This window comes from Oryza sativa, chromosome 6 (genome assembly GCF_034140825.1).
Source record: "Oryza sativa Japonica Group chromosome 6, ASM3414082v1".
NCBI classification, from domain to species: domain Eukaryota; kingdom Viridiplantae; phylum Streptophyta; class Magnoliopsida; order Poales; family Poaceae; genus Oryza; species Oryza sativa.
The window spans coordinates 5,803,737-5,816,623 of NC_089040.1; the positions used below are offsets into that span (position 1 = coordinate 5,803,737).

General features: G+C 46.0%; 4 protein-coding genes across 4 annotated transcripts; 3 read left to right on the plus strand and 1 right to left on the minus strand.

Moving 5' to 3' along the window:
• Positions 1-5: 5 nt before the first annotated feature.
• On the minus strand, positions 6-1,094 carry LOC107281243 (E3 ubiquitin-protein ligase RZF1). The gene has a single exon (XM_015786751.3). The coding sequence runs from the start codon at positions 1,022-1,024 to the stop codon at positions 29-31; it is 996 nt and encodes a 331-aa protein (XP_015642237.1). The 5' UTR covers positions 1,025-1,094; the 3' UTR covers positions 6-28.
• Positions 1,095-1,132: 38 nt separating this feature from the next.
• Positions 1,133-4,747, plus strand: LOC4340459 (mitochondrial phosphate carrier protein 3, mitochondrial). The gene is made up of 6 exons (XM_015785407.2): positions 1,133-1,747; positions 2,368-2,729; positions 2,852-2,895; positions 3,600-3,814; positions 3,919-4,043; positions 4,138-4,747. Exons 1-6 carry the CDS (start codon positions 1,148-1,150, stop codon positions 4,205-4,207), a joined length of 1,416 nt encoding a protein of 471 aa, XP_015640893.1. The 5' UTR covers positions 1,133-1,147; the 3' UTR covers positions 4,208-4,747.
• Positions 4,748-5,110: 363 nt separating this feature from the next.
• Positions 5,111-6,159, plus strand: LOC107275851 (transcription factor HEC2). The gene has a single exon (XM_026026494.2). The coding sequence runs from the start codon at positions 5,332-5,334 to the stop codon at positions 5,971-5,973; it is 642 nt and encodes a 213-aa protein (XP_025882279.1). The 5' UTR covers positions 5,111-5,331; the 3' UTR covers positions 5,974-6,159.
• Positions 6,160-11,514: 5,355 nt separating this feature from the next.
• LOC112939248 (protein ALP1-like) lies at positions 11,515-12,757 on the plus strand. The gene is made up of 4 exons (XM_026026009.2): positions 11,515-11,525; positions 11,581-11,881; positions 11,970-12,195; positions 12,270-12,757. The coding sequence occupies exons 1-4, from the start codon at positions 11,515-11,517 to the stop codon at positions 12,755-12,757; spliced, it is 1,026 nt and encodes a 341-aa protein (XP_025881794.2).
• The last annotated feature ends 130 nt before the right edge of the window (positions 12,758-12,887 follow it).

Below are 12,887 nucleotides of genomic sequence, written 5' to 3' on the forward strand. Positions count from 1 at the left end.
CACAGTACTAAAAGTTCTCTATGTATTATTAAACAAGGAAAGAAATGAAGAGGAAACAAGCTGCGACAACGAAAAAGGAATGGATCATCGCCGTCGTACTGACGCCGCCGCCGGCGACCTCATCGTCATCCGCTTCACTCTCGCTCCGGCCATGGCTGTTCTCCCAACCATTCAAGTCCGGCCGTAGTGCAATCGCCAGCAGCGCAATAGGGTCCCAGCCGGCCATGGCCGGCCGTGGCGGCTCAGCCGGCTCTCCACCTCCTCCGACACCGTCGTCACAGCCGCCGTCGATGCCCGGAGATTCACCGTCCGGCTCCGGCGGCGGCGGCACCTCCTGCCGGCAGACGGGGCAGGAGTTGTGCAGCCGGAGCCATGGCACGATGCAGTCTGAGTGGTACGCGTGCTTGCACGGCAGCTCGCGCGCGGCCTCCCCGAGCTCGAACTCCTCCTTGCAGACGGGGCACTCCGAGCCGCCGTCGGCGGGGAGATGGTCCGGCGAGATGTGCACCGTGGGGAGGGACTCGATGGCCGACTCCGGCGCCGGCGGCGGCCCGGGGCGGTCGTCCTGCGTGAGCGCGTCGATCAGCGCGTTCAGGTCGGGCCCGGCGAAGTACTCCCCCGGATCGATGGCCGGCGCCGGTGGAGGTGGATCGCCATCGCCTGCACCGTCCTGGCGCCGCGTTCCCGGCGCCGGCGGTGGCGACGGCAAGCGGCGGCGGCGCGCCGTTACATCAGCGCCGCCGTAGTCCCCGCCGCCGCCGCCGCCAGTGTAGAGGACCCAGCGGCGTGGGCCGTCGTACGGCAAGAACGGCGGCTGGAAGAACTGGTCCTCCGCCGGCGGGCTCACGCGCGGCACCGGCAGGTCGATCTCGTGGAGGAAGCGGCCGAAGCAGCGCGGGCAGTAGACGTCGGACGTCGCCGAAGGCACCACCACCCGCAGCGCCCGGCGGCACACGTAGCACCAGTACAGGTTCCACCTCCGCCGCCGCACGCCGACGCCGCCGCCGTTCCCGCCCGTCGACATTGCCCCACCACACTACGGCAAGAGAGCGCGATGCTACATTGAGTTATAAGACGACTAGTTCATGGAATGCTCGAGAGGTAGGTCACTCAGGTCAGTAACCTTCTCGCCGGCGAGCGGGAAGGAATGGCTTCTCCGGCGAGACGAAGCACACGATTCTGCCTTGTGATCGAGGAGGTGGTGTCGCCTGGACGGCTGGGCCGTGGGCCCCCGTGGGCTGCCGTGGGCCTTCGGCTCAAAAAGGTTTTCAAGCTCGAGCTCGGCTCGATTCAAGCCGAGCCGATATCTCCTTTGGCTCTGGAAGCCGCAGCAGCCATCTATTACTGCGCCGCCGCCGCCTCCAACTTTTCGGTCGCCTTCGTCGTCTCCGTCAAAGCGACGCGAGCGCGAGAGCGAGGAGGAGAGCCCGAGATCTCGGCGGCGGCGGCGGCGGCGATGGCGCTCTCCGACCGCTCCCGCGAGTCGCTCCTGCCGAGCTTCCTCTACTCGACGGCGGGGGCGCGGCCGTACACCGCGGGCGGCGGCGGCGCCGCCTTCCGCCTCCCCGCCGCGGCGGCCCCGGGAGGTGTAGGAGGGGGCGCGCCGATCGAGATCCAGGCGCCCAGGGAGAAGATCGAGATGTACTCGCCGGCGTTCTACGCCGCCTGCACGGCCGGGGGCATCGCCAGCTGCGGCCTCACCCACATGGCGGTCACCCCGCTCGACCTCGTCAAGTGCAACATGCAGGTCGGTTGCTAGATTTTAGATCCGGAAATTGGTTCATGCCACGCCTCATGCACTTGTTTGGATCGGGGTTGCCTTTTGCTAGATCCGTCGGCGTGCTATTTAGTTCGAAGCGATTAGCATTGTTGAATCTATTTGTATAGATTCCTTGTTACTCTGCCGATTAGTTGTTTGCTCGTTATTTAGTTGGCGAGTTGTAGATTTGCTGATGTTCGTTATTTTGAATTCATTATCAACATGAAGCGTATCAATAGTAGGATAATTGATTTGGGAATTAGATGATGTGCGATAATTTTTATTACGGGTGCCTGATTAGATCTAATTTGTTAAACAGAGTTAGTGAATTTTATAGCTTGCCAATCCGGTTGTGTGAGAACTGAGAACCATCTATCCTGTGGACATTTTCACTCCTCCTAAGGAAGTGTTAGCATCTCTTATGATTAACATGGTTATGTTGTGCCGCACCTCAAATTATAATGCCTGCTTTAGTACATTACTGGGTGCATTGTTAGAAGGTATATATATTTACATAGAGAACATATACAAAAGGTATACATCGTTTTGTTGGTTTGTCCGAAGATCATTGATCGTTCTAACATGATTATGTTTGTAACCATTACCAGATTGATCCAGCAAAGTACAAGAGCATCACATCTGGGTTTGGAATATTGGCTAAGGAGCAAGGAGTCAGGGGCTTCTTCAGGGGCTGGGTTCCCACTCTTCTTGGCTACAGTGCTCAGGGCGCCTGCAAGTTTGGGTTTTATGAATTCTTTAAGAAGTACTACTCAGACATTGCAGGACCTGAGTACGCTCAGAAATATAAGACGCTCATATACCTTGCTGGCTCAGCTTCTGCGGAGGTCATTGCTGATGTGGCATTGTGCCCTTTCGAAGCTGTGAAAGTCCGTGTGCAGACACAGCCTGGATTTGCTCGTGGGCTTGGCGATGGGCTCCCCAAGTTCATTAAATCCGAGGGTGCCTTGGGGTACATAAATCCTTTTATTGTATTAGAATTTGAATTGATTTCTTTCTACTGGCGTTCACTTTAATGTGATATAAAAGCATTGGATTTTGTGATGTCACAACTTTTGTTTTCAAATATTGCAGTCTTTACAAAGGGATTGTTCCTCTTTGGGGGCGTCAAATTCCTTGTAAGTAAATTCGATCTGGCTGACCTAAATTTGTGTTGTTTTTATATTCATCAATAGAATAAGATTGTCTCCATTACTATAGTATTATCGAATGGTAAATATGTTGGATTTTCTTGTGGGGAAATATGTTGTATTTACCCTATGCATCATTGCAATGAGACTTTTTCCTCTGTGCTAAATTATATACTGCCTAGTTAAGATAGGTTTGATTGATCCCCTTTCCATTGTAGCTTCAAAATTATGCACCTGCTGACTTGCTGATAATACGACTTCTGGATTTGCAATTTTCTCACTTATGTTTACTTCCTAATAAATTATAGTTGAGTCTTCTGTCATATGTTTATATTGGTTGTTCTCACTTGTTGGTTCCATTGTGTACAACATTGCTCCTCAGTTCCTCACATTTAAAACAGTCACATAACAAGCTTGCACTTGCAAAACTACTAGTCATTTTCTGGCATTAAGTTCATCTGTAGTTGATGTGTCACTAGTTCTTAGTGTAATTATTTAAAGTTTGCCAGGCATGTGAAATTTTAGTTTTGTCAAATTCGGAGCCAAATTGACAACATTTGTAAATCAGAATTTATGCTTCCCATAGCTCATGTCTGGTTGTTTTTTGGTATCATAAGAAATATATCTTGCCAAATACCTTCTCTATTTCTACCTTTAGACATTATTATTATTTTTAATAATGATATACTCAGATACAATGATGAAGTTTGCATCCTTTGAGACCATTGTTGAACAAATCTACAAGCATGCTGTTCCTGTCCCGAAGTCAGAGTGTAGCAAATCATTCCAGTTGGGTATCAGCTTTGCTGGTGGTTACATTGCCGGTGTCTTCTGTGCTATTGTTTCTCACCCGGCAGATAATCTAGTCTCTTTCCTGAACAATGCCAAGGGTGCTACAGTGGGTGATGTGAGTTTATTACTTATTACAATGCTCTGGTATTAATGCATTGTGGTGCTTTGCTTTTGAAGTTTTGTTGATGAGCAACTGATTACAGTTATGTATTTCTGTAGGCTGTTAAGAAGCTTGGTCTCTGGGGTCTATTCACTCGTGGACTGCCCCTACGTATTGTCATGATCGGTACCCTTACTGGAGCTCAATGGGGAATTTATGATGCATTCAAAGTCATGGTTGGATTGTAAGTATCTTTCTTTATTATTACTGTCATTAGAACAGCGTCATTATCTTTCGATTGAATCAGTAAATTGAGAATTCACTTTATAATTTAACAGGCCAACTACCGGTGGTGTTACGCCAGCACCATCCACTTCAGATGCTGGATTGAAAGCTGTCAGTGCCTGATTTTCTCATTAGGACAACTTGGTTATTTTTGGAACTTATCGTTCTTCATGGATGGAAAATATATTGGTCACATGAGTTCAATTATATTTTTGTTTAAAATTTTTGTAGAGGATGACTATGTCATCTTTGGAATGAGAGGAACTCGTTAAAACAGACAATGATATATTTTTTTTGTCCAAGTGTAAGTTCTAATATTTGGTATAAAATAAGATTTAGGAACTTGGTATTCCCTCCGCCCCTAAATATAAAGAATTTTGGTTGAATGTGACACATCCTAATACAACGAATTTGGACAGACTTCATGTCCACATTCGTTGTAATAGGATATGCCATATCCAAGCAAAATCTATAAGGGACGGAGGGAGTATAAAATAAGATTTAGGAACCCAGATGGTTAGCGCACAGGTTGTGTTCCATTTCCTTTACCACCATATTCATAAATTTAATTATTTTATACTACTCTACATGTATCTTTGGGGCATTCCCCATTTTACGATGTAAATTACTCCTTGTTCAGTTATTCATCTTCTGTTCCCCTCATATTTCTGGAGGCAATCCCTGATTCCCCGTGCAAATGACGACAGGGATAAAGCTGTCACTTTTTTTTTTCTCAGTATGAGTTGATTGTGCAATCCTGATTGTCTGGAATCGTTGAAATAGTATTTGGTTATTGTTACTAGTTGCAAACCTGTGGTCTTCATCATGTTATATTCGCTACAATATCCACAACCTGCAATGCATGCTGGAGTACTCTGTTTTTTAGTTTGTTAGAGTTTTACTCTCGCTCCATGTTCTAAAGAGAATGGAAGATAGTATGAAGGCCTAATTTAGTCATGCATGAGCACGGCTCACACAATAGTGGTGCAATTGATTGAATGATTGGCCTAATCCTTTGTCTGACACAGAAATGGACCCATTGTTCCCTTCCATTTTCTGCTAAGCTGTCTCCACAATATGAACTATATATTCTCTGTTCCTGACAATCTATTCGCACTGAAGCACACTCTAGAGATCTACTTATAAATTGCCATCCACTAGAACACTTGAACCACATACCAAAGGGAAGTGAAGCACACCTACCACAGCTTCCATTGCTGCCTTCTTGCTTCCATCTCGTTTACGATATGGAGATGGAGTTCGACATGGCAATGGACATGATGAGCCAGGAGCAGCTCATGCACATCATCTCACAGCTAGACAGTGCACTGGCGAGCTCGCCTTCTCCATCCACGTCGCCGTCGGCGTCGCCGCCGCGACAGTCACCGGCGGCTCATGTTCCAGTACCTCCAGGTCTACTCAACACTACGATGGTTTCTACTTCTCGAGCTCAAGCGGCGCCGTCGGCGCCGTTGCATCCGGTCGCCGCCACGGCTGCGGTGCAGTCGTCGTCGCGGGGCATTATGTACACGACGACGCGCCAGGGCGTCATCGACGCGGCGGAGGAGGAGGAGGCGGCGGCGCCGCGGCCGCGGCGGCGCAACGCGCGGGTGTCGAGCGAGCCGCAGAGCGTGGCGGCGAGGCTGCGTCGGGAGCGCGTGAGCCAGCGGATGCGCGCGCTGCAGCGGCTCGTCCCCGGCGGCGCGAGGCTGGACACGGCGTCCATGCTGGAGGAGGCCATCCGCTACGTCAAGTTCCTCAAGGGCCACGTCCAGTCGCTGGAGCGCGCCGCCGCCGCGCTGCACATGCACGGCGGCCACGCCGCCGCCGCCGGCTTCGCCGGCGACGCGGGAGACGCCGTCTACTCCTGCCCGTCGTACTACGCCTAGTTAGATATTCATAGATATTCGAGCGTTCACTCGTGTGACATGATGCATGCATGCATGTGCTATGACTATGTAATTAAATTGAACTAAAGCCGGAAGTGAGAGTTTAGTTAGTGATATAATTAAACCATTGTGACTGTACAACAACTGCATGTGATAAAATCTGTAATGTACTACATGTTCTACAAATTGTTCTTAGGATTCCATGGGTTGCATGCATGCAAGCATAGACAAATTCATCACAACATGTCATGTTTAATGCTGCAACATGACAGCATCATTAGCCTAGGATGCTCCATATATGGAATGGATGGATAATTGCAGCTGGTAATTAAAAATGCTCATCGACAAAACAAGCTTTTGCATTGCATGTTCTTGCGTGTGCCCCTCACTGTCCGATTTAATGTCAGTAATGCAAATGTGCAATGTACAGAGCCCAAATCATGCACTGGCCTGGGGAGCCCACCAAAGGCACCAACCATGTGATGGATCGGCGATGAGCCGAACGATGGGCTGGTCCACCGGGCCTCGTTGTGGCACGGTTCGACACGTGTTGAGTCTGGCCCATTGGGACCCTTGCAAATCCTCGTCGCATCGTATCATCTGATCATCTCATCGGTTTTCAGAACGTGCAGCACTTTTTTCTGCGTACCTTCGTGAAAAGGCGAAAGATGGGATCTTTCGTAGAGAACTCCACAGATCAAGGTGTGTTGGCTAGTTCTCGTTCCCATCCAGCACGAACACGGAAAACAAAACGATCCATTAGGACGTGATTAATTAAGTATTACTTCCTCCGTTTCACAATGTAAGACTTTCTAACATTGCCTACATTCATTTAGATATTGATCAATCTAGACATATGTATGTGTTTAGATTCATTAACATCTATATGTATGTGGACAATGCTAGAAAGTCTTACATTGTGAAACGGAGGGAGTAGCTATTTTTTTTCAAAAATAGATTAATTTGATTTTTTTAAGCAACTTTCATATAGAAACTTTTTCAAAACACACACCATTTAACAGTTTGAAAAACGTGCGCATGGAAAAAGAGACAGTGGGTTAAGAAAAGAGGCATCCGAACACACCCCAACTTGTACTATTAATAATATCTAATCAGTCGGATCATGCTGAGTGCGTAAAACTTGTTTCTAGATTTATTAGCAATGGTTGCCATAGCTACATTACTATATATGTACTACCTCTAGCTATGAAGGAATTTTAATCCTCTAGCTATGAAGGATTATGTCTTTTAGAGACAAGGGTGTAGTATTTGTAACTCGAGGTGTGGAAACGGATCGAATAATTTTCAATCGAGTTGAGAATTAGAGTTGAATTATGGTAGTATTTCTACAATCTGACGGAGAAGGATTACTTGATTTTTATGCGGATTGTCTGACGAAGTGCTATTTGAACGTTTCGATATTTTTCACATATCACCACACCATATAAATATTTGTCTAACTGTTATGCCTCCCCTGCCGTCATATATCATTTACAGGTTCTGTAAAAGAAAGTTCAAAATTTCCCAAAAATACTTTAACATGTATCCAATTCAACACCAAACGGAGCCTTCAGCACACTATGACCCCTGTTCAGTAGTGGGAAAATCATTTTAGCATATGATTGAGTGATTACTTCAAAATAAAAATAATATATTTATCTGATATTTCCCATAACCTCTCTGTAAAAAAGGCAATTGCAAATTTACCACAATTTTAAATCGTTATTGCAGAACTGCCACTAGAAAATTGCAAAAATACCACCAGAACTATTATTCGAGTGGCATCCTTGTAAAATTGAAAAAACCGGTAGTAAATTTGTAAATGCCCTATTTTTTTTACATCAGACATACCGTTTAGTAATTTTAAAAAACTAGAGTTATATCATTCCAGGGGACTACTTGTCCGTGCGGTACAGCTTGTCCTGGTTCGTCCACTCTCCCGTGCTCCATTGTCAACAAAACTGCTAGTAGGAGCCAGCTTTAGGACCACAGCAAAACACTTCAAAATCGAGGATCTCCGGTGCTCCCCCTGCCCTGACCCCTGATCACGTTTGCAAAACATTCATCCTTCCTAGGCAAAAAAGACGCACTCCCTACTGGACCCCGTCTTGGCGTCTTCCGTTGATCATCAGAGCAGTCGCACTCCTCCTGCTGCTGCAGTTAACCACGTGGTCGATCGATATTGGCCTTGGCCGTGGAGCCCCGTGGAAAGCCGAGAGAGATTGGTGATGGTTGCATTGCGCGGATGCATTGCACTTGCACCGGCGGATGGCCGGGGGATTGCGTATTTGCGTGCGTGCGTGGCGCCCGCACGGCCGCCCGGGGGGGGGGGGGGGGGGGGGGGGGGCGCCGCAGAGAGACGGCACGCGGCGGAGGCGTCGCCGTCGTGGTATTGCAGGGCTGGGGCCGCGCGGGCGGCGGCATGTCGGGGTCGGGGTGTGCTCGATCTGATCGGTCCGGCCGGCGGCTGACGCTCTCATTGGAACACGTACGTTGGCGCTCGCCCGGGGGGTGGGGCCCTCGTGTTGTCATTCGCTAGCATTGCTTTTTCATAAACCCATTAGAGAAAGTCTAATAGTACAGGCCACTACTAACTTCAATTCATTTATAGCCAAGTTATACAATAGTTGTTTACTATACTATTAATATATGGTCCCACCTGTTATACACACAGTGTGTCTTGGAGTCCGTGCTGCAACTGGCTATAGATCTGTAGCCCGCTGCTTTTCTCTCTCAGCGTTTATCTCATTAAAATATGTTAATAGCTGGCTAATAGCCTGCTATTGTACCTGCTCTTAGAGATGCAAACACTCACGACACGCGCATATTCATCTCTATAAGCATGTACATGTATACCTTACTCTTATAAACTCCTCGGCTGAACTGATCTATCTTGAGATTAACGAAGCCATAATGGATGTTTCACTGTCGATTTATCGCCAATTACTTAAAAAAAACCCGTAAATATGAGTACTAGTGTTGAGCCTAGAACTTGAATTTGGGTGGACTGGTTTCACCACAAGAAACCAAATCAGTCGAGTTACGCTCACTTTACTAGCACTCGTTTTCTGGTTACATGGGGCACCCAAACTTTTAGCTACACCTCATGTTACGTTGCCATCATGTTCCTGAGATACAATGACGTTGCCATCATATCATGACCACCCTTGGATAGTGAAGCTGACTGATGCATTGATATTTCTTCTTAACCTTGAAGAGGATATCTCCTCGTCACTCGAGATTATTATCTCTCTCTTTATGAAGGAGTTATCAAAATTAATTTCTTAAGTGGTAGGATTATTGAAATTCATATTTATATAGGGGTTTGTTCTTGCTCAGGAGACGGAGACGGCAACCCATATTATGCTTTAAATGTGTTTTTGCCTGATAAGTTTGATTTAAATTGCATTCCTTAACTGCTTCGTCTAACACATTGTTCCTAACTGAACGCAACGCCGCCGGCAGTGGCGAAGCTATATTCTTTTTTGGGTGCACATGAACCCCCAAATCTCTAATTTCTCACTCAAAAACACTAGAATATACAGTGTTGTAATGAAATTTTCTAGATTTTCAATGGTAATGCACCTTTTTATTTTGATGCTAGCTTCGCCCCTGGCCGTCGGCATCGTCGCTGCATGCTGGGCCTACAGACGCTGAATGCAGATGTGCATCTGGGTGTATTCACCGCCTCCACCACGGACGCAACGCCAACATGGCACAACACCGCTGTCGCAGCCACTGACTTGATTCCTTGGTTCCCCAGTGAGGCAAGTTCTATTGAACGATTGACTTGTTGGCTTCTTCGATGCTTTGAGTCTGCATGTGATTTTATCTATTCTTGTTCCCCTTTACTGTTTTCTTGTTGGCCTCTTCCATGCTTGAGTATATATATATTTTATAGGTCCGATGATTACTGTGACTAGAAGTGTCAATGCATCTAGCACTCCTAGAGCTAGCGCGCTGCTAATCTAGCTGCAGATTCATCATTCATCCAAATGATAGTGAGAAGAAGCCGTCGTGGGATTTGGTGAGATATGTTTAGGTGTTAGAGAAGAAGTAGAAAAGTCAGAGTATGCTGAAATACTAGTTTTTTTAGATGTATATCTATTTATTAGTGGTGCTATTTCTCAACTAGTCTACACCTGAATCAACTACAAGAGATCATTACAAAAGATTGCTACATTGTAATCGGCTATTTTCTTTCAAAAATTAATAATTTTCTTTTACATATATATAGACGTATCACCGTATCCATATTTTTTGAGAAATGGTATATCCCTGTATCAATGTATCCGTATATGTATCCCCGTATCTGGGTAATACAGCTGCTCGATCCGGCCACCGGGCGGCTGATGCGCTCATTGGAACACGTACGTTGGTGCTCGCGCAAAAAGGCCCCGCGTGTTGTCATTTGCTGCTAATCGCTAGCACTGGCTTTTGGTTTCATGGGGCACCCAAACTATTAGCTACACCTCACGTTACATTGCCATCATGTCCCTGGGCCAGTTTGGTTCATGGCCTATGTTGGGCTTACCAATTTATGGGTCAAGTAAACAGTACAAACAAAAGTTTGGTTTGGATCCAAATATCGGCCTGCCTGAGGAGAAAGAATCGGCCACGCCGTCGACAGGAGCCGAATCGCGGGCGTGAAATTTGAACTCCCGCGCGCGCGGCCACACATCGACCATATGTATTCTACGCTGCACACAAAAATATAAGAAGATAAGCTCTAGAGTTCCCAGTTCCCATTTGTCCTCTGTTTTTTGACGCCCTTCATCTTCTCCATCCAATAACCACATCTCCTCCAAATCTTGACCAAGAAAACCCAAGAAGATCCTCATCTGGTCATACACACTCATCTTCTAAACCAACCGAAACAAATAATAGCTCAAATGGGGTAGAGATTTGGGGCTACATCTGGGAGGGATGGGGGCGAGTTGAAACTTGAAAGGGGAGTGACTGCTCAGGAGAAGAACAGGACGAGTACGTGTGTTGTGATTCCAGCAGTAGTTGTACTGACTCCGGCGTGCTCAGTTGCTGTGAAAAACACCATCGATTGCTACAGGAAAAGGTAATCAACTGATGCTCCATCCGTACAATGCTTGTTCATTTGTGCTACTAATGTAGTTATTTATAGTCTGCCATTACCATCTTAACTAGTAGCAATAAAAAACAGTAGGTTGAATAAATCTTACTGTCTTAGTGTTGATTTCTTTGCCCAAAAAAATATACAGGTGTCCATTTACACCTCAGTAATGTTATTTTTAGTCGACAAATCTACATGTTGGCTGGGCACAATATTTATTCAGTAAATTAATTTGTTTTTCACTGAACCGACACATTTCCTTAAGTAATTTGAAGCTGCGTATGTAATCTCATCCAGATGGAGAACACTCGACAACAATATACGCATCACTTCTTGCTAAGGAAGAAGGCTATAGTGGTACTTTGTCTTTTGATCATCATATGGTTGAGGAACAAATATCGTAGGAGGAGTAGTCGCAAAGGGGTAAAATATGGGCCCCTAGTCCACAGGGATGTATGGAGAACAAGTGAACTAATCAGGCTGATCAACATTTCAGATAGGACGTGCACTCAACAATTAAGAATGTCCCGTGCAGTATTCTACAAGCTTTGTGCTCGTCTTAGGAACAAGGGACTACTAGTTGACACCTTTCATGTTTCAGTAGAGGAGCAAGTGGCAATGTTTCTGAAAAAGGTTGGACAACACCATTCTGTTTCATGTGTTGGATTCTCATTTTGGCGATCCGGTGAGACTGTGAGTAGGTATTTTCGTATTGTGCTGCGAGCCATGTGCGAGATAGCTCGAGAACTCATTTACATCAGGTCTACCAATACACATAGTAAGATCACCAGCAAGAAAAACAAATTTTATCCATATTTCAAGGTAATTCTAAACACCAAGCCATAACAATGCATATTACAATACATTTTGTTTATTTTAACTCTAATGTTTCACTTTGATATGTACATAGGACTGTATAGGAGCACTAGATGGTACACACATCAGGGCAAGTGTGCCAGCCAAGAAGGTGGATAGGTTTAGAGGCCGCAAACCATACCCCACACAGAATGTATTAGCTGCTGTTGACTTTGACCTTAGGTTCATATATATCCTAGCAGGTTGGGAGGGGTCAGCTCATGATTCCCTTGTGTTGCAAGATGCACTGTCTCGACCAAATGGCCTTAAAATACCTGAAGGTAATTAAACATTTCAAAGAATTCATGATTAGCCTTGCTATAAGTTGACGTTAGGCTCTATGACATGTTTGTAGGGAAGTTCTTTTTGGCTGATGCTGGGTATGCTGCTAGGCCGGGTATATTGCCGCCTTATTGTCGTGTTCGGTACCACCTAAAAGAGTTCCGTGGCCCTCAAGGGCCACATGGACCTCAAGGCCCAAAATGCCCTAAAGAGCTTTTCAACTATCGTCATTCTTCACTTCGGACTACGATTGAACGAGCTTTTGGTGCTTTGAAGAATCGTTTCAAGATTCTTATGAATAAGCCATTCATACCACTGAAAGCCCAATCAATGGTGGTTATTGCTTGTTGTGCTCTTCATAATTGGATACTTGAGAATGGGTCTGATGAATTTGTCAACGATGAGAAGACGTGGTACGCTCTCCTACCAAGGAGCAGCAACCGTGTCTCTGACCAAGGGGATGATGTACGTGAGTGGGCAGCCAAGCGTGATAACATCGCTCAGCAGATGTGGAATGACAGACACAATGCGGATGTTCATGATGTTTTGACTAGTGAATGAATTACTAGTCCCATGGACTATTAATGATATTATATTTTGTAATAGTTGTGAGGATTGTATGTTGTATTGATACTATTGTATCAGACATTATCATATTAATATATTTATGTTTCTTCCAATCATCTTATTA